We start from the raw sequence: 16,461 nt of genomic DNA on the forward strand, positions 1-16,461 counted from the left end.
GTTTTTTTTTATAATCTGTTCAATCGAATTCATACTTTATTTTCTTACATCTTTAATGGGTAAAATAGTTAAGTAGAGATATAAAAAAATATATTTCATTATCATTGATTTGTTTTAAGTTAAATATATATATATATATATATATATATATATATATATATATCCAACCAAAATCTCCCGCAACCATTTGGAATTCAGAGGCTTCAAGCGGTTGGGACCGATTGGGAATATTTTGTGTAATTGGTACCAGTCCCTAGCAACCGCTACCTCTCGCAAATGTTCCAAGTGGTTGGGAGCGATTGTGAACGGTTTGTGTGATTGGTACCAATCCCTAGCAACCACTACCACCTGCAAACACAATATTTGCGGGAGAACCAATCAACATCTCAATATAGGAGGACAACTTAATGTAATCTCTCGAAAAGAAAGCTCACACTTGATGACTTGGACAAGAGCTCACGGGAAAAGGGTTGAACAAGAGCATCCTGAACTCCAAAGAGTCTTTATCCAAAAAAAAAAAACAGAATCCGAAGATGCAAAAGACCTTAATAAAGAAAGATAAAGCTTAAAGTCTTAAACCATAACCAAAAAGTTAAGCCCTAAGATAATTGAGATGATCTTACTCTTCCACGGTTCCACCGTAACCTAAGGTGTTGGAAAAGCTTTCCCATTTGTTTTTTTTTTTTAATCTTCACATGTAGTCTAAAGCTTTCTTCGGTGGCCTGATCCAAAGATTCTCAAGAGGACATAAATCCTCCTGTTCTTGCCACTGCTTACGCGGATAATACCTCTCTTCATCAAACGAATACGATACACAACGCTTGACATTAAACCGAAGCCTCGGAAAGTAAACACTGTTCCTCATCCATGGGAGATTGAGTCTCATCTCAGAGGAATAAAGGCTCGTAAATATTGTCAATCCATCAATTGTACCACTATTGATCTCCTCCCAATGGAAAACCGTCTAATTTGTACACAATCGGTTTCTCACCACCGCATGTAAACATCTTGAAGAACACTCCTTTCCGCACAGCCAAGAAAATTCTCTTCTTCTTCCGCTCATATTGGTAGTTATATAAGTAGGGACATTGCCGTGAAAATAAATAACTATAACGCCATTCCCGAGAGGAAGGTTCAAAGTAATATAAGCTTCCTTTACCATCAAGGCAATAGAACCGACGTTTGGCATAGACAATATTGCTGTGCTTAAGTATATCACTGCCATAGCTAAGATGGAAATATAAATCCTCAGTAACCCATTCAGGTGCTTCAGGATGACAAGTGCTTGCAGTGACCACACCATACCTAACATGCTTAAAAGCCAGCAATACGCAAGTACCTGATGTAGGTGCGCAAGAGAAAGCGATTGCATCATATGATAACGCATATTTTGGTAAGTTAATGAGCTTACGAGTAAACGGGTTGAAGAAGAACATTTCGTTTGAAGTGGGTTTGCGCATTAGTAACCATCCATCTCTTGAGTAACACACCGTGGATTTAGCTAACTGGGGTAAATTCAGTGTGTACATCTTCTGCTGCAATGGATCATAGAGTTCGAACAAGTTTCCACGTTTTGGTAAGTACATAAGCCAAGGAGGCTTGTCTACCTTCCGGACATATAGACCGGCTTCGCGCCATGTTTTGCAGACAGCAGATGCACGAATATTATCTTTTAAGTCGAGCTGAGATATTATTACTTCCAAGAGACATAATGTCAGGTCAGCAAAACTTGGATTCTCTGCTTCCTTGTTCTGATTCTTGCTCACAATGTAACCGAATCGCTTCACATCTCCGTTTGACCTGTGAAAGAGTTTTGGATCAACAAAATAGTGAACTTTTTGCATTTCTAAGACTCATAAGTTAACAAATGCAAATTACAATTTACAGTCATATGAATCTCAGTGTTATGATGTTGTGGGAGGATTCTATTACCACGAATTGCAATGAGATGCATCAGATATAATAATGATAAATCTGACAGACAGCTATGGTGTTCCTATTAAATCTGTTTGTTCTACAAAATCTTAAAACATTCTAGTGATTTTCTGTTACATTTTCGGTATACATAATCTTTAATTATTACAAAACTTAAGAACACTAGAACACGTCAGGTCGGTCCTATTAGATCTGACAATTTCCAAGGAAACATTCATATAGCCTAAACTGCTTAGGGTTTATATCTTCCGTCACAAAACCAGCTACAAAATAAAAAGACATGAACTTTTCTATATATCCGGTTCTAAATCTATTACAAAGAAAAAGAGAAACTCACGAGTTAAACCTCCCATTCTGGTCGGGCATAGTGATAGACGACGATGAAGAGAGGAACGAAGAAATTGAAAATTTCTCCAACGAGCCGCCATAAAGGGAACTTTGCTACATAAAAAAAAAATTGCTTCGAGAAAATTCGCCAAGTCCACTCGTAACCCTTTTATATTACTTCAAAAAAACCTGATTATTTGCGAGTCGTACGTGTGACGAAACAAACGAATCACTAGCTATGTACGTTACTGCTGACGTGGTGGGCATTTTATAAGTACAATACTGATTTTATAAATAACTAGAATCGGATCCGTGCTACAGCGCAGGGGAATATTCTGATATTGTTAGAATAATTTTGTCGATAGAGTAATCGTTTATATTGGAGAAAATATGAATTTTATACAATTAAAAGGAACAAAAGAGAGTGAAGCATATAATCTGATGGGATATAAATATAATTAAATAATAATTTATTTATTGTCAAAAAGTATACAAATTTTTTATTGTTAAACCGACATCCGGTGGTGGGTTTATTCGGTGGAATTTTTAGAAAACCGACATTTGGGTCTATTCGGTTTTACAATGAGAAAACCGAATTTTCCTTAAACCAAATAACCTGATCTGAATGACCCGATTAAACCGAACGTCCATGGCTAGTTTATATATACTGAATTTTTAGTTTATGAATTTTAATTGCGTTTTTTTAAAATATATTATACTAACTTGTAAGTAAATAAGATTGGGCTATATATTTAAAATGGTGTTTGTATAAAATATTGGGTTTGGGTCTAAATTTGGAGACATTTCCGATTTAGGCTTCGTTGGCCTTTTTGGTCAAATTTTTTTTTCCTCCGTCTTGATATCCGAACAAACAAACTTTTTTTTTCACTTCTTCTTCCTCACCAAAAAACATCTTCCATCGTTTTGAACGACCATCTTTCATTCTCTCGACCTCAAATCCCTAAATTAGAGTTTTGATTCTCGAATTACACCGTATAATCAAATTCACTACTTCATTAATCCACCAAATCTATTTTCTGTAAAGTATTAAATCCGAAAAGGAGAGAAGCTGCAATTAGTTAAATCTATTTGGTGTTTATCAGTCGGAGAATTCAGTTTTGACCCATTAGTTTATCGAACGGACTAACTAATTCAATCGCCTTGGTAAGTTGATTATGATTTCGAATTGCTTTTTTTTAGATTGTTTCGATTTTATAGGTATACTCTTTGTGTACAGCGTTTATATGAATCTAATTACCATTCATATTGTTTTGTTCAATTCCAGGATATACAAATTGAGAAGTTTTGAAAACAGTACAGAAGATTATAACAAAAAAAAACAGTTAAATTAATGTGGCAAGTGAGTTCTTGGGAAGCTATAGTTCTTGGAAAATCTGGAATAAACAGACTCTCTACAGTCAACTCTTTCAATGGAAGCACTATAAAAAGGTCAGTTATTTAATTCTTTTGATGCTATATAGTTATTAGTATTCTTATTATGAAACATTCACTTAATAATATCGAAAGTATTAGTGAAACAAACAAAAACACTTTCACTTAAGATAGAAGAGAATATTTGAGCTTTAGATTAGAGCATTTAATTGAAAGATATTCCATCGTATATGAACATACACATGCAAGTTTTAGATGGATGACCGAATTTGAACAACTGCTGAAAAAAAAGAAATTGTCTTGTATTCAAACTATCTCAGTCGTAACCTGAGATTAGGACAACTATAAACCAGAGTTACAATATGAATGGAAAAATAAAAAATCATTTCCAAAGTAAAGAGTGATTTACCTTGTTCCAAGCATCTACCACTTTGAAGGACCTCTTTGTAAAAGACATCAAAATTTTCTCCCGTATAAGAAAGATGATCTTTAGTACTTGTGACTTTAGAGACGACTAAATAGAGGTTTTAAAATATATATTTTTAGAATATAAACAGTTTTTTTTACCAAAACAAAAGAATAATATAAACAGTTTTAATCAGTTGAATCGATTTAGTTTTAGTACTTTTGTGTTTTTAAGAACACATCTAAATGATTCTCTTTTGTGGAAGCAGAAGAAAGTAGTCGGAGAGCCAATTCTTCTTCTGGCTTATTTTCAAGAACATGTCATACTAAGACCTCTTTTGGTAACCTAACAAATAAATTGTTGAAGTACAAATTAGAAAACTTGTAGATCATCTATATTATATATGAATAATAATAATAATAAGAAAGAGTAGCTCATCTATATTATATTTCTATAGACTCACAATTGGTTTACTTGAATTCTCTAGCCTGTTTTGAATGGTTTAATGTACTGTAAATCTGTGATAGGCACGAGAGCGGCTGCCATTGAAGAAGGCTTGAAAGAATACAGAACGGAGAAAGTTAAGAAGGTATGATGATTGAACCTTCGATTAGTATCATCGTATTTATAGGAAGTCGTCACGTATTGATAGTATAATTTAGGGTATATTCGTAATGTGGGATCGAAATCTTCGTAGTTAATTAGGTAATATATTCTTAACAATGACTATATATATATTGTAGGAGTAGTTAAGGATAGAAGTTGAATCAGATTTTGAATTAGGAATATATTACAAAACTAAAAATGCGTCTTAGTAAGATTTTAGAATATTATTAAAAGATTGATATCTGTCAAATTAAATAATTTAAGTAATTTAAGTTATGAGATTGAATAGCGTAATCAATGTATTTAATCGTTTGACTTGATAATAAGATTATAAGAATATAGACTAACTTATTTGCATCCCTTTTCTTTGCAGCCCATAATAGTCCATTATTCGTTTGACGGGAGCCATTAGTAGGTCCGTCGAGAAAGTGATAATTCTGTTACAATATCCGATTAATAATTGCCGGGTTATTTCTAATTTAAAACCCGACCCATAATATTGAAATGTCTCATTTAACCTTAATGACTTGACTTCAGTCTAATTTCGAGAGGGGCATTTTCGTCTGAAATGCAAGTTGTACTTCTCTTTTACTATAATAAAGATAAAAGTACAGAATGGATTCCTAGCTTTTAACACTTAGCAACTCCACTACCGATCCCAAGAACGAACAAAATCACTTGGCTACCTCCAACATGGCAACACATCCAACTATTAAATACAATTTTGATGCAAGTTTCGATTATCATACACAACAAGCAACAAGTGGATGGATCTTCAGAAACAATCGAGGAGAAGTACTTGTATGGAGAGCAACAAGACTAAGTTCAGTAGGATCTCCCTTAGAAGTGGAAACAAAAGGACTTTTAGCTGCGATTCAGTAGGCCTGAATCAGGGGTTATCATTCACTGGTTTTCGAAGGAGACTGTGAAGTTTTAATCAAAATAGTTAATAGACAAACACAGAATGCTTCTTTAACAAATCTCATTCGAGATATTAATCTTTGGGCATCCAAATTACAAAAAGTTTCCTTTACTTTTACAAAGAGAGAATGTAATAGTGTAGCTCATGCTCTAGCAAAATTTGGTTGTATTGATTCTACATATTACATTAATTCTGTATTGAAGCCTCTTTGGCTAAGAAACTCTCAATGTAATGATCCATCTTAATCAATATATATTTCATTTGAGGAAAAAATAATAATATAAAGGTACAGAACCACTGATTTTTGTAGGTGTCGTGTGGAACTTAAGTGTTGATTAGTTAGCGTTTGTGAGAGGTAGCGGTTGCTGGTGATTGGTGTCAATCACGCAAATCGTTTTCAATCGCTTTTGACCGTTTGAAATTACTGAATTTCAAAAGTGGTTTTTCTCAAGCGTTTGCGGTTGCGGATGATTGCGATTGAGATTTTTTTTTAAAAAAAAGATGCAAATCTAACGATACTGAAATATATTTTTTATATATTCTACCTAACCATTGTACGCATTAAGGATGAGAGAATATAAAATACAAATAGGATGAGGAGATTTATAAATAAACAATTACAAGAATATAAGATTCTAACTAAGATCTATACTTAATAAGAAAACCAAGATCTATACTTAAGAAGAAGAAGACAATTACAAACGTTGTCCAAATAAAAATTCCAACCAAACCTTGACCAACTTTATGTACAAAAACCTTTAAAAACTTGATGTAAAGTTAATGGCACATGACACATGGCAGTATGGCACATATGTTCAAAAATATCTAAGTAAATATAGAGTCTGATTGGTAACTTACTCAAAGTTGTATAGAAAAACTGTAAGCTGTTACAGAATAGAGCAAAGCTGTAAGAAAGAGTTGTACAAAAAAGTTGTATAAAAAAACTGTACAAAAAAGCTGAGAGTAAAGTTTTTAATAAAAAAAAAAAAAACAGGTTCGCCCTAGCCGTTTCTTTCTAGCACAATCTTCGAGACTTCTCTTCCCGGCGGCGTCGAATCAGATCAGCGCCGCTGGGACTTTGCTCTGCCACAGCCATCCTCTCCTCTTTACCACACTCTGTTCTGGACTGCTTTCGAACCCACCGGAGGTTCACCGGTTCCCCAAGTTACTCCGGCTCTGCTACAACTTCAATTCCTCTTCTCCCCTTCAGCTCATCTGGTGGGTCTTCTTGGTGAGGTGATTCTCTCAAGACCCCAGCCTTTCGACGACAAATCTGAGATCTCGGAGTGCCCTATGGTTCCTGCTTGTCGTCTATCTTACCGGATCCACTCGAAGTCATCCTTATCACCTCCTGTCTCCTTGGGTTCATCCCCAATCACCAAGTGTTCTACTTGGTTGATGTCGGAAGGGATCTCTGTCTTGACGCCGGATCTGAGCGAGATGGTGACTGGAAAAGCTTTAACCCTGGCAACTCCTTTACCTCCTCCTACACCTCTGGCCATTTCAGTTCGTGGTGCTGCTCTTAATCTCATCGATCTTCCGCTTCACCCGCTGCAGTTTGAATCCACAAACCAAACCAAAATTAATTCTTCTCAATCCAGGTTTGAGCCCAAATCACACTTGCGAACCCTGGTAGATAGAGCTCCTCGATTTATTTTTGTTACATATCTGAGTCTGAAGTTTTTTAGACCCCCTAGTAGAGCATCGAGTACAACCCTTCTAGTTCCCTCTGCGTCTGATTTTACTGGCCATAGAAACTGTAATAGCGTTGCTAAAGCCTCTATAGTTTGGGTAGTTCTCCATCCTTATCAAGATCAACTTATTAGTATGTACCAAAAGCTCTCCAATGGGGAGTTTTTCCCTTTACTAAACTCGTCTCTTTACACTCAAATGGGTAGAATCTAGTCTTGATAATCTCATGGAGAGACCAAGCTTTGGCAATGCTTGGTCTCCACCTTTCTTTCATTCCATTCTCTACACTATTCTCTAAACTATTCTAAAGGGTTATTGGGTTATCTTTGGTGTGAGAGTGCTGTTGCCTCTCATACTTATTCTTGNTGATTCTCTACAATATTCTCTAAACTATTCTAAAGGGTTATTGGGTTATCTTTGGTGTGAGAGTGTTGTTGCCTCTCATACTTATTCTTGAGTATACACAACTTATATTGGCATGTATAACTCCTTCTTTATCTTAAGAACATTCTCATTGAGTTGTATCTTAAAGGCTTTACACATAACACACAAATTCCACTTTAAGTGTTCTTGTGAGTTTATATTGGAGTAGAGTGTATCTTGCAGCTCATTCTCTCCAAATTCTAACAGTTAGAAAGGTGCCACGCTTATTTAGCAAGCAGTGCTTGATTGAAATCACCCAAATCCTTAAAACCCAGACCTTTTTCAGTCTTTGATTTACACATCTTACTCCACGTCACCCAAGCAATCTTCTTACAATTGCTCTACTAAAATTCACGCATGGCACTTGTAATTTTTCTACACAAATTTTGTCTTTAACGAAAACAAGACATCACATATACTGGTAAGTCCATGGCGATAGATTTCAACAAAATTTCTTTGCCTTCCAGCGACAAAGATTTTGCATACCAGCCCAGAAGCCTGTTCTGCAGTTTATCTCCAATAAAAGCAAGCAAAGCTTGTTTTGAGCCTTTAAAACACTCCGGTAATCCCAAGTAGGATCCTACTCCTCCCTCTTCAGAAAAAAAAAAAAAGCTGCCCTTCTAATTCATAGTAGATTTTAAAAGTTATTTACTAAAAACATATAAGACCCCTAAATTAACATCATGTATTCACCAACAATTATTATTAATTATATTATTTATTCATATGTTCTTCATACATATAGCATCAACTAATAAGTCTAATATCATGACATGCCGGCGTAGTAAACTATCAGAGTGACCATTTTCGACGTGCATAATGATACTCTCTCGATATCTTATATTATATTCAGGCAAATTCATGTTATCTTTCTAAAGAGAATTTATTTGCTGGTTATTATTTTTGTTTTTTCTCCATTTGATCAACTTGCAGTCAAGGATAGACCGAGTTTAACGACAATTTTTTTTTCTTTTTTTCGTTGTTATGATAAAGTACTAAGATATAAATTGGATTAAAATAAATCGAACAAGTTGTATTTTAAAAACGAATAATATTTTTATTTTTTAACGAAAAATCAAACTGAAACTTTGGAACTAATTTTGTATATTTTAAAATCCAAAAATTTGAGCCAAAGAACCAACACAATACCAAATTTATGTATTAGATTAATTTAAAATTTGAACTTTTTCTTTTCGAAACTGAAAAACTCAAAAAGAAAATTCAGATCAAACATTGACCGTTAGGTCCTAATAAAATGTTTCGTGCATAAAGAATTATCTTACATTACGAACTGAATAAGTCATTCGGTTACAAAAGTCCACGAATAAACTATGTCAATGAGGGTGTATATCATAATGTGAATTAAAACTAAAGTTTTAATGGTTGTGTTTTGTATATAAAATACTAGTTAAGAAAATACCACAAACGAATTAAATTAAAGATCCTCTGACGATTCATAATGGCTCAAATAACCGCCGTGATCTTCCTCTTAGCCACACTGATGATGGCAGCCACGACTGTTTCAGGTCAGGGACCACATATTCCCTTGGCTCCTAGTCCTGCAATCAACGAGGTAATGAACTGTACTGCGGGTTTAGCTGTTTGTGCTCCAGCAATTATTCAGGGAGGAACTCCGCCGCCGGAATGCTGCACTGCCATAGAGACTGCAGTGAACACGCAGCTATCTTGTCTTTGCAAATTTATCAAAAGCCCTATGTTGTTTGTCCCTTTCAATGTCACCACCTTCAACGCTCTTTTCTCCCAAACTTGTGGACTCACCGCCGATCCAAACTTGTGTTCCAAAACTACTGGTAACGTTTCGGTTACAGTCTTTATAGATTATGCACGAGATAGCAATATGTCGGTTCATTTTTCGTATGTGACTTAAAAATCTCATTTCTTTTTTATGTTAACTAGCTCAAGCTCCTTTGCCACAGACGAAAGCACCAAGTCCAGGTAGGAACAATTCTTATATGTTAAATACCAGTTACATGAATATATCGTAACAAATTATGATTATTATATATTTTTCAGTGTTAATCGTAATCATTATGAGGAAAATGTTAAGCAATTTTGTTTTTACTAAAATCGAACGACTACATTGCAATATCTTTTCTTAAGTTGACAAATTTTTAACTAAAGATATTTGATTTGCCATTTCTAGTACCAACCGAATCTGATAAGGATGCTGCAAGCAAACTCGCGGGAAAAGGCTTGGTCGGTATCGTCTTGATCACGATCTGTGCGATGTTTTATTAAAATCTTAATTTCTTTGGACTTGATAGTCTTGATCACGATCGTAACCACATTATGTGAGAGTTATGTTTGGATTTTGGTTCGATTCCATGGATTTTTATTTTGGTTGTCTGTTTTTTACATTTACTATTTTGAATGTTTTTGGCTTCAATATTGTTTTTGACTTTTTGTCGTCAATATTGTTTCACCAATGCATAAAACAAAGATAGAGAAGCATTTTATCAGTCACAAAATCGTAACAATGTTGTGAGAATGAAGAAGTTCTGATTTCACCAATTTTGTTATTTTGAATAAACGTTCATAGATATAGATATAGACAGAGATATTTCTACAAAAGTTATAATGTGCATGATTTTAAGTTAAAACATCTTATAGTTTGAAGCAGAGAAAGTATAAAATATGAGAGACTTGGCTAGTCCATAGTGGTTGCAACTCAAAGCTATATAGTTTGCATGTGTGATTTCCACAAAGAGAAATTGCTTCAAATTGCAATTAGATATAAAAACAAATCGTTGTTTTGTGACAGCTGATTCCACCACGTAAATTACGATATCGACACTTTTTTATATTTAACTAGATTCGGACCCGCACGTACGTGCGGGGTTTAATTTCAAAAACTAAATTTGCTTTATAATATATGAAGTTATGTTTGTAAATGTATTTTTCTTTTTAGAAATGTTATCAACATTCAATATCTATATTCTACCAATTTTGTATTTGATTTTTTTATATTCGGTTTAGACAAAAGAATGATCGGATTTGTTTATGTTATCAATAAAGATAATCACATTAAAAAATAGTAAGAAAAACGTGGTATGTTATTTTGGGACAGTAAATACGTTACATTCCTTATATGTTAAGTTTTATTTAATCTTGTATATTTTAGTCCAACGAATAAAGAATATGTAAGAGATTCAAACATGCATATATGTACAAAGTTTTATTAGTAGATATATTTATTTGATATAACATTTATAACACAGACTTATATTGATTTGCTTTCATCAAGTTGTTATCATTTAGATTGACATGATAGCTAACCCGGATCAAATGTGATCAGGGTTAGCGATCAGCAACTATTATGTTAAACTTGATAATCCACAAAAAACATATGCATAGTATTTACATATAAGAGATATATTATGGGAAGTGTTTTTAGCTAAGTGGTTACAACACCATCTCTGCGACCGATCTCACCAAATTTCGATTTCGATAAATCGCATTATCCCGTGTAGTTGGGATTGACTATAAATCGGACCTTTGTCGATGACAAATACATATATTGTATACTAAATTAGGTTTATGTCAATTCAATTTTAACCAAAAACTGTAAATTTTACTTGCACCTTAAAATTTATGAGCATTAATTAATAACAATATAAAAAATTATTAGAATCTTAATAGTTACTATTATTTATCTATTAAATCCTTAACAATAAAAATTTGAATTTTTAACTTATGAAACGAGGATCCCTAAAATTTTCAATTAGTATATTTTTGAATTAATAATTTCGGAAATTTATGATATTCAAATTTTTGAGATACTAATGAATCTAAACTCCAAATTTATAGGAGGAATGTGCTACATTTAAAAATATTAAATTATGGTTAGATTATATATGACAATTATAATAAATGTTTTTATAACTGAAAATATAATAGGAATTCATATTCGTTTTTAATTTTTTTTTTCCATTTGTTTTAGTATGAATTAATTAGTATAGCTTCGTTAATTTTTTTAAAAAAATAAAAATCTAGTATACTAATTGACGATTTGTATTTACTGAATAATATTAAATAGATGATCGTGTTTAAAAATATCAAATAACTAGGATATATCCCGTGCTTAAAGCACAGATCAACATTTTTTTAAAAAAATTATAATATAATAATAAAATTATTATTTTTTTTTTAAGTTATTTTGTTTGACATAATATTTATTTTAGATTGTTATGTAAATCTAGTAGTCTATTTGAATAATAATAATTTTAGAATATTATAGTATTTTATTTTTGACGTATTATTACAGTTTTATATTGTTTGTTTGTTGTATTTGCATCATTATTTTGTGAAATATAAAATAGTAACTTTAATATTATAATTGAGAGTAAATAAAAATTATTAATTTATCATTTATATAAATTTAGTTTTACCATCCTGCCAATGTGGAAATTAAAACACATATTTTCATACAATGAGTAATATATCTTCGTTTTTAAAAATTCAAATCACAACATATGCAGAAAAAATATGCATGTTAAATTATAAGTATTATATGAAAATTCCAAACAATGTGTAAATAAAATAAAATAAAGATGATAGGAGAATCATAATTTGAAAACTTAACAAAATATTCGAATTTAGTTATTAAAAATAATCGTATTGTATATTTTGATATAAAATCTTAGTTTTTAAAATTCTGATTGGTTTATATATTATAAAAAAATAATTAGTAATTTCGTCCATAATTTATTAGAGAGAGAAAATATTTTTTTAGATTTTTTTAGATTTTTTAATATTTGATCTGGGAGTGTTTTTTATTTTTAGTTAATTATATTTATTTAAATTAGTTAATTAAACTTAATTATTTTTTACTAATGGCAATTGAATGTAATTTTTTACACATTTTAAGGTTAGTTTTATATTTGTATTTCTCAATTAATATAGTAGGATATACTTCCAAAATTAAATAAGTTGGAATATATACAATATCAATCTTAATAACCTCAATTGTTATGGAAACTTTAAAAATAACGTTCCTAAATTTTGGCTAGTTTTCAAGTTATTGGTTTTAATTCAATTAGTTTATAAACAAAGATCCACTTGTTTATTTGACCAGATCCAGCGGGTCATAAATATTCTACGCTTTAGTCAAATATTAAACAGAAACTGTGAATTTACAATTTCAAAATAGTTTTATAAAATATATTAATAAACAATTTATCTTTTGTACCACACATATATATCTTACACTATGTGTGGATAGATGCATAGATCTACTATAAGATTACATGTTCTTTTCATCTATATAGAAACAGTAAAATTATTCACAAGTAAAGTAAAGATTAAAGTCCCTTGATTTAGTTGATTATACTACTCCCTTTATGACCTTGCATGCTCATCTTTCACACTTTCTATTCTGCTATATCAATTGTAAATCATTTTTAAAGGTCTTTCAATCATGCGTATCAAAAATCTGCTTAGACTGTATATATTATTTACTTGAGGGTTATGTGTCAACAATAACATTATATTTTATTATACCATATAATTTAGAGACTATATAATATATGAACTTAATTTATTATTGGTGTAGTGACTTACCTCTTCAATTGAAAATATTTCATTATTAAAAATATATTTTTTTAATATTTATGGTTCCTAAAATTACTCCAAAAAATTTGGTTAGTAGTTTATGTAAATAAGATAACAATTACTAATTTTTTTAAATACATTTAGAGCTATTATTAATACAATTCGATAAAGGAAAATGTTTGTTATACTTGGTAGACTGTCAATATGACTGTTTACATATAAAGTAAACATATTGTTATTGTTTTGATTTTTTTATATTTAATTATATTAAATTGATTTGTTGTTTCCGTAATTATCTCACAGTATAAAATCAAATCAAATAAGTTTATATATATATATATATATATAATTTCGAATTTAAGTTTTGATTGTTATGGAAACAACTTTAAACAACTTTCTAAAATATTGAGTAATTAAAATGTGATTACCTTAATTATTGAAACTGATATGATTTATTTATGATACATTATTTAGGAAACTTCTTATTTTGTATCTATTTGGATACATTTCTGATTTTCTTGGCTAATATCTGTTTGGCTCCACAATTCCTTATTAATTGATATTTGTTTGGCTTTAAAGATTATACATATCCTTATTCTGATTTTAGTGGTATTTCATTGTTATAATGTCTAACCCTATGTTTTTTATTTAAAATGTTTCCCTTTTAATAGTATAGATGATAGTATATACAAACCGAGTGGTCCGAGAGTCTCTCATCGTGTTCACGTGAATTGATAACACCCTTTGACCAAAACAAAAAACTCTGAAAAACACCAAATCTGGATGCCAAAAGTACTTATTATTTGGTGTTCTCCAGCTGGGCTGTCAAAAAAAAAAAAGTTGGGTTGAAAAGGAATAACTCTCACTTAAGTGATCTTCATTAACCATAACCCTATTTATACTTTTACCGTTACCCTAATATTATACGTACTTTTTGAAGACCATGGTGCTTCTTTACTGCTTTACATGATTTTTCATACATTACTTTTATCTTACGTACTATGATGCATGCGTATGCATATTTACATATATATGTCTGTACATGCATGTGCTACGTTCTTGCATATGCTAATTAATCCATGTGGCCAGTCTCCATGACGCTTTGACCAAAACCATGGTAACACTCGTACCCAAAATCCTGAACACCAAAGTCTTGACAATAATCCAAAAACATCCAACTGTCACCGTTCTTTTCTTCTAATGGCCATGTCGGGAAATCTTCCCCGGCCGCAATGTTGTTCTTGTCTGCGACTGTTCCAACAACACCGACGTTATTATTGCACCATGATGCATCGAGTAGAGGGGGTTCATCGTTGGTCCATAGAATGTTAAATAAATCTTCATCGTTATGAATAATATCACCAAGTAACTCATAATCATCTTTTGAACTATCTTGATGAGTGATCGTGCTACTTTCATCTATGGTATTTTTTGTCGTCTCATCGACTTTTATGATTTTATCATCACTTCTCTTTACATTGCCCGCTTTTGATGAAGTTTCAGATATATCGGCGAAATTTTTATCGGTAGGTACTTTGTTTAAAGGTTGATGGGTCAAAGGATCGATTTCCATCTTAAGGAGCTTCTTCTTGATATGAGTATTCCAATGATTTTTTATTTCGTTGTCTGTTCTTCCTGGTAATCTTGCAGCGATCTTGGACCATCTACATACAAAATGAAATTTAAGAAATATGTTTAGTTACATTTAATATGCTTTCCTTTGAATAATAATGGTTTGAGGTTGTTGGTAGAGATATCAAAGTCTTGTGCCTTCGAATATAGTATATAACTCAAAGGAAACTGACAAAATAAGTTATAATATTCTATTTGGAAGCGATGAACGTTACTTTGTCTCGAAGTTAATTTCAAAATTTGAAATAGAATGCAAAATGTTTTTATAAAGAAAACTATAGAAGACTTTAGTTCAAAGATGGGAAACTGAATTAAGACATATATCGTTTCTTATGCTAGTCATCAATAATATAATCCAAACATTATCTTATATAATAATATGTAAGATCAGTTTTCAATTCTTCATCACTAGCTATTACATTTTCTACAGCATTTACCATTAGACAACATATATATTATAGCTTTTTTGATGTTTCACAAAGTTAGACATCAAGTTTGACTGAACTAAATTTTTTTAATAAAATACATGTGAAAGTTATTTACCTCGGAATAACCCGATTTATATGAAAATAAGAACAACAAACTTGTTAAATACAGGGCTAAAACATGCATATGATATAAGCCATGTACTATATTGGTGAACTGAACTTTGGCAAATAGTCTCGTTCTTTGTGACAACATCGTATAGGACTTAGTTAATGCATGCATATGTATTCTAGTTATACATCGTATAGGGCTTTTTAAAAAATATGTATTCTAGCTAGTTATACATCGCTGATACATAATACATATTAGAATAAAGTTTACTAATCATGAAGCCTTAGTTAATGCATGTATAACTAGAATTAATGACCAATGATCAATTACATACTATAAAAGAAATTGGTTAAAAGTTAAAACTAGCTCAAACCTGTTGCCGAGAAGAGCATGAAGGTCGATGACAAGCTGTTCCTCGGCGTCAGAGAGAAGACCTCTCTTCAAGTCAGGTCGAAGATAATTGGTCCACCGTAGACGGCAGCTCTTCCCACAGCGACGGAGACCGGCCAGCTTTGGCAAAGCCCTCCAGCAACAGTGGCCGTTGTTCAATATAAAATTTATCAATTTCTTGTCTTCCTCCGCCGTCCACGGTCCCTTCTTCACCAGAAGCTTGTCGCAACATGGCTGCCTCCCCATTAATTGATATTTATATATACTTATATATATATGTGTTATGTATATTAGTTTTAGGGAGATATGAGACCTTAAATTTTTAGAAATTAGAAAGTATATACCAAACTAGAAGATTTATGTCAAAAGCCTAAGCATCTAAGCTCACCCACCTATATATAACCCCAACATTTTCTCACATCGTCCGCCACATCCTTTTTCTTAATAGGAATAATATAATTATTTTATTAATTTCGTATATACATATATAGATGTATAGTTGACCCGCTAAGGTGATTTAGTAGTGTAACGAGAGAGTAAAAGATACTGAAGGGTCTTTTTGGTTTTAAGATTTTTATATATATTTAGAAATTTCAGAAATCATATCTCTAATCTTTGGTCCGATCAT

At 31.9% G+C, this 16,461-nt stretch overlaps 3 protein-coding genes and 1 long non-coding RNA gene across 4 annotated transcripts; 2 read left to right on the forward strand and 2 right to left on the reverse strand.

The window, feature by feature from the left end:
• On the reverse strand, positions 619 to 1,788 carry LOC104748466 (F-box protein At4g00893). Its single transcript, XM_010470106.2, is given in 2 exon segments — positions 619 to 958; positions 960 to 1,788. Coding segments are annotated over 2 exon segments (894 nt in total). The 5' UTR covers positions 1,587 to 1,788; the 3' UTR covers positions 619 to 691.
• On the forward strand, positions 3,134 to 5,302 carry LOC104717648. The gene is made up of 4 exons (XR_756280.1): positions 3,134 to 3,426; positions 3,548 to 3,711; positions 4,588 to 4,649; positions 5,040 to 5,302. It is a non-coding gene; the product is annotated as an uncharacterized LOC104717648 (long non-coding RNA).
• On the forward strand, positions 9,163 to 10,009 carry LOC104717656 (non-specific lipid transfer protein-like 1). Its single transcript, XM_010435267.2, has 3 exons — positions 9,163 to 9,514; positions 9,621 to 9,659; positions 9,868 to 10,009. Exons 1-3 carry the CDS (start codon positions 9,163 to 9,165, stop codon positions 9,960 to 9,962), a joined length of 486 nt encoding a protein of 161 aa, XP_010433569.1. The 3' UTR covers positions 9,963 to 10,009.
• Positions 14,120 to 16,210, reverse strand: LOC104717666 (protein ODORANT1). The gene is made up of 2 exons (XM_010435278.1): positions 15,817 to 16,210; positions 14,120 to 14,938 (listed from the first exon to the last, which is right to left on the reverse strand). Exons 1-2 carry the CDS (start codon positions 16,077 to 16,079, stop codon positions 14,347 to 14,349), a joined length of 855 nt encoding a protein of 284 aa, XP_010433580.1. The 5' UTR covers positions 16,080 to 16,210; the 3' UTR covers positions 14,120 to 14,346.

This window comes from Camelina sativa, chromosome 2, assembly GCF_000633955.1.
Source record: "Camelina sativa cultivar DH55 chromosome 2, Cs, whole genome shotgun sequence".
Classification (NCBI taxonomy): Eukaryota; Viridiplantae; Streptophyta; class Magnoliopsida; order Brassicales; family Brassicaceae; genus Camelina; species Camelina sativa.

Bases quoted from the DNA above. Each gene is read 5' to 3' on its own strand.
- LOC104717666 (XM_010435278.1), bottom strand. From the start codon at position 16,079: ATGGGGAGGCAGCCATGTTGCGACAAGCTTCTGGTGAAGAAGGGACCG. The intron at 14,939-15,816 runs GTTTGAGCTAGT...TTTTGTATGTAG, and splicing joins CATGCTCTTCTCGGCAACAG to ATGGTCCAAGATCGCTGCAA.
- LOC104717656 (XM_010435267.2), top strand. From the start codon at position 9,163: ATGGCTCAAATAACCGCCGTGATCTTCCTCTTAGCCACACTGATGATG. The intron at 9,515-9,620 runs GTAACGTTTCGG...TATGTTAACTAG, and splicing joins CTTGTGTTCCAAAACTACTG to CTCAAGCTCCTTTGCCACAG. The intron at 9,660-9,867 runs GTAGGAACAATT...TGCCATTTCTAG, and splicing joins GACGAAAGCACCAAGTCCAG to TACCAACCGAATCTGATAAG.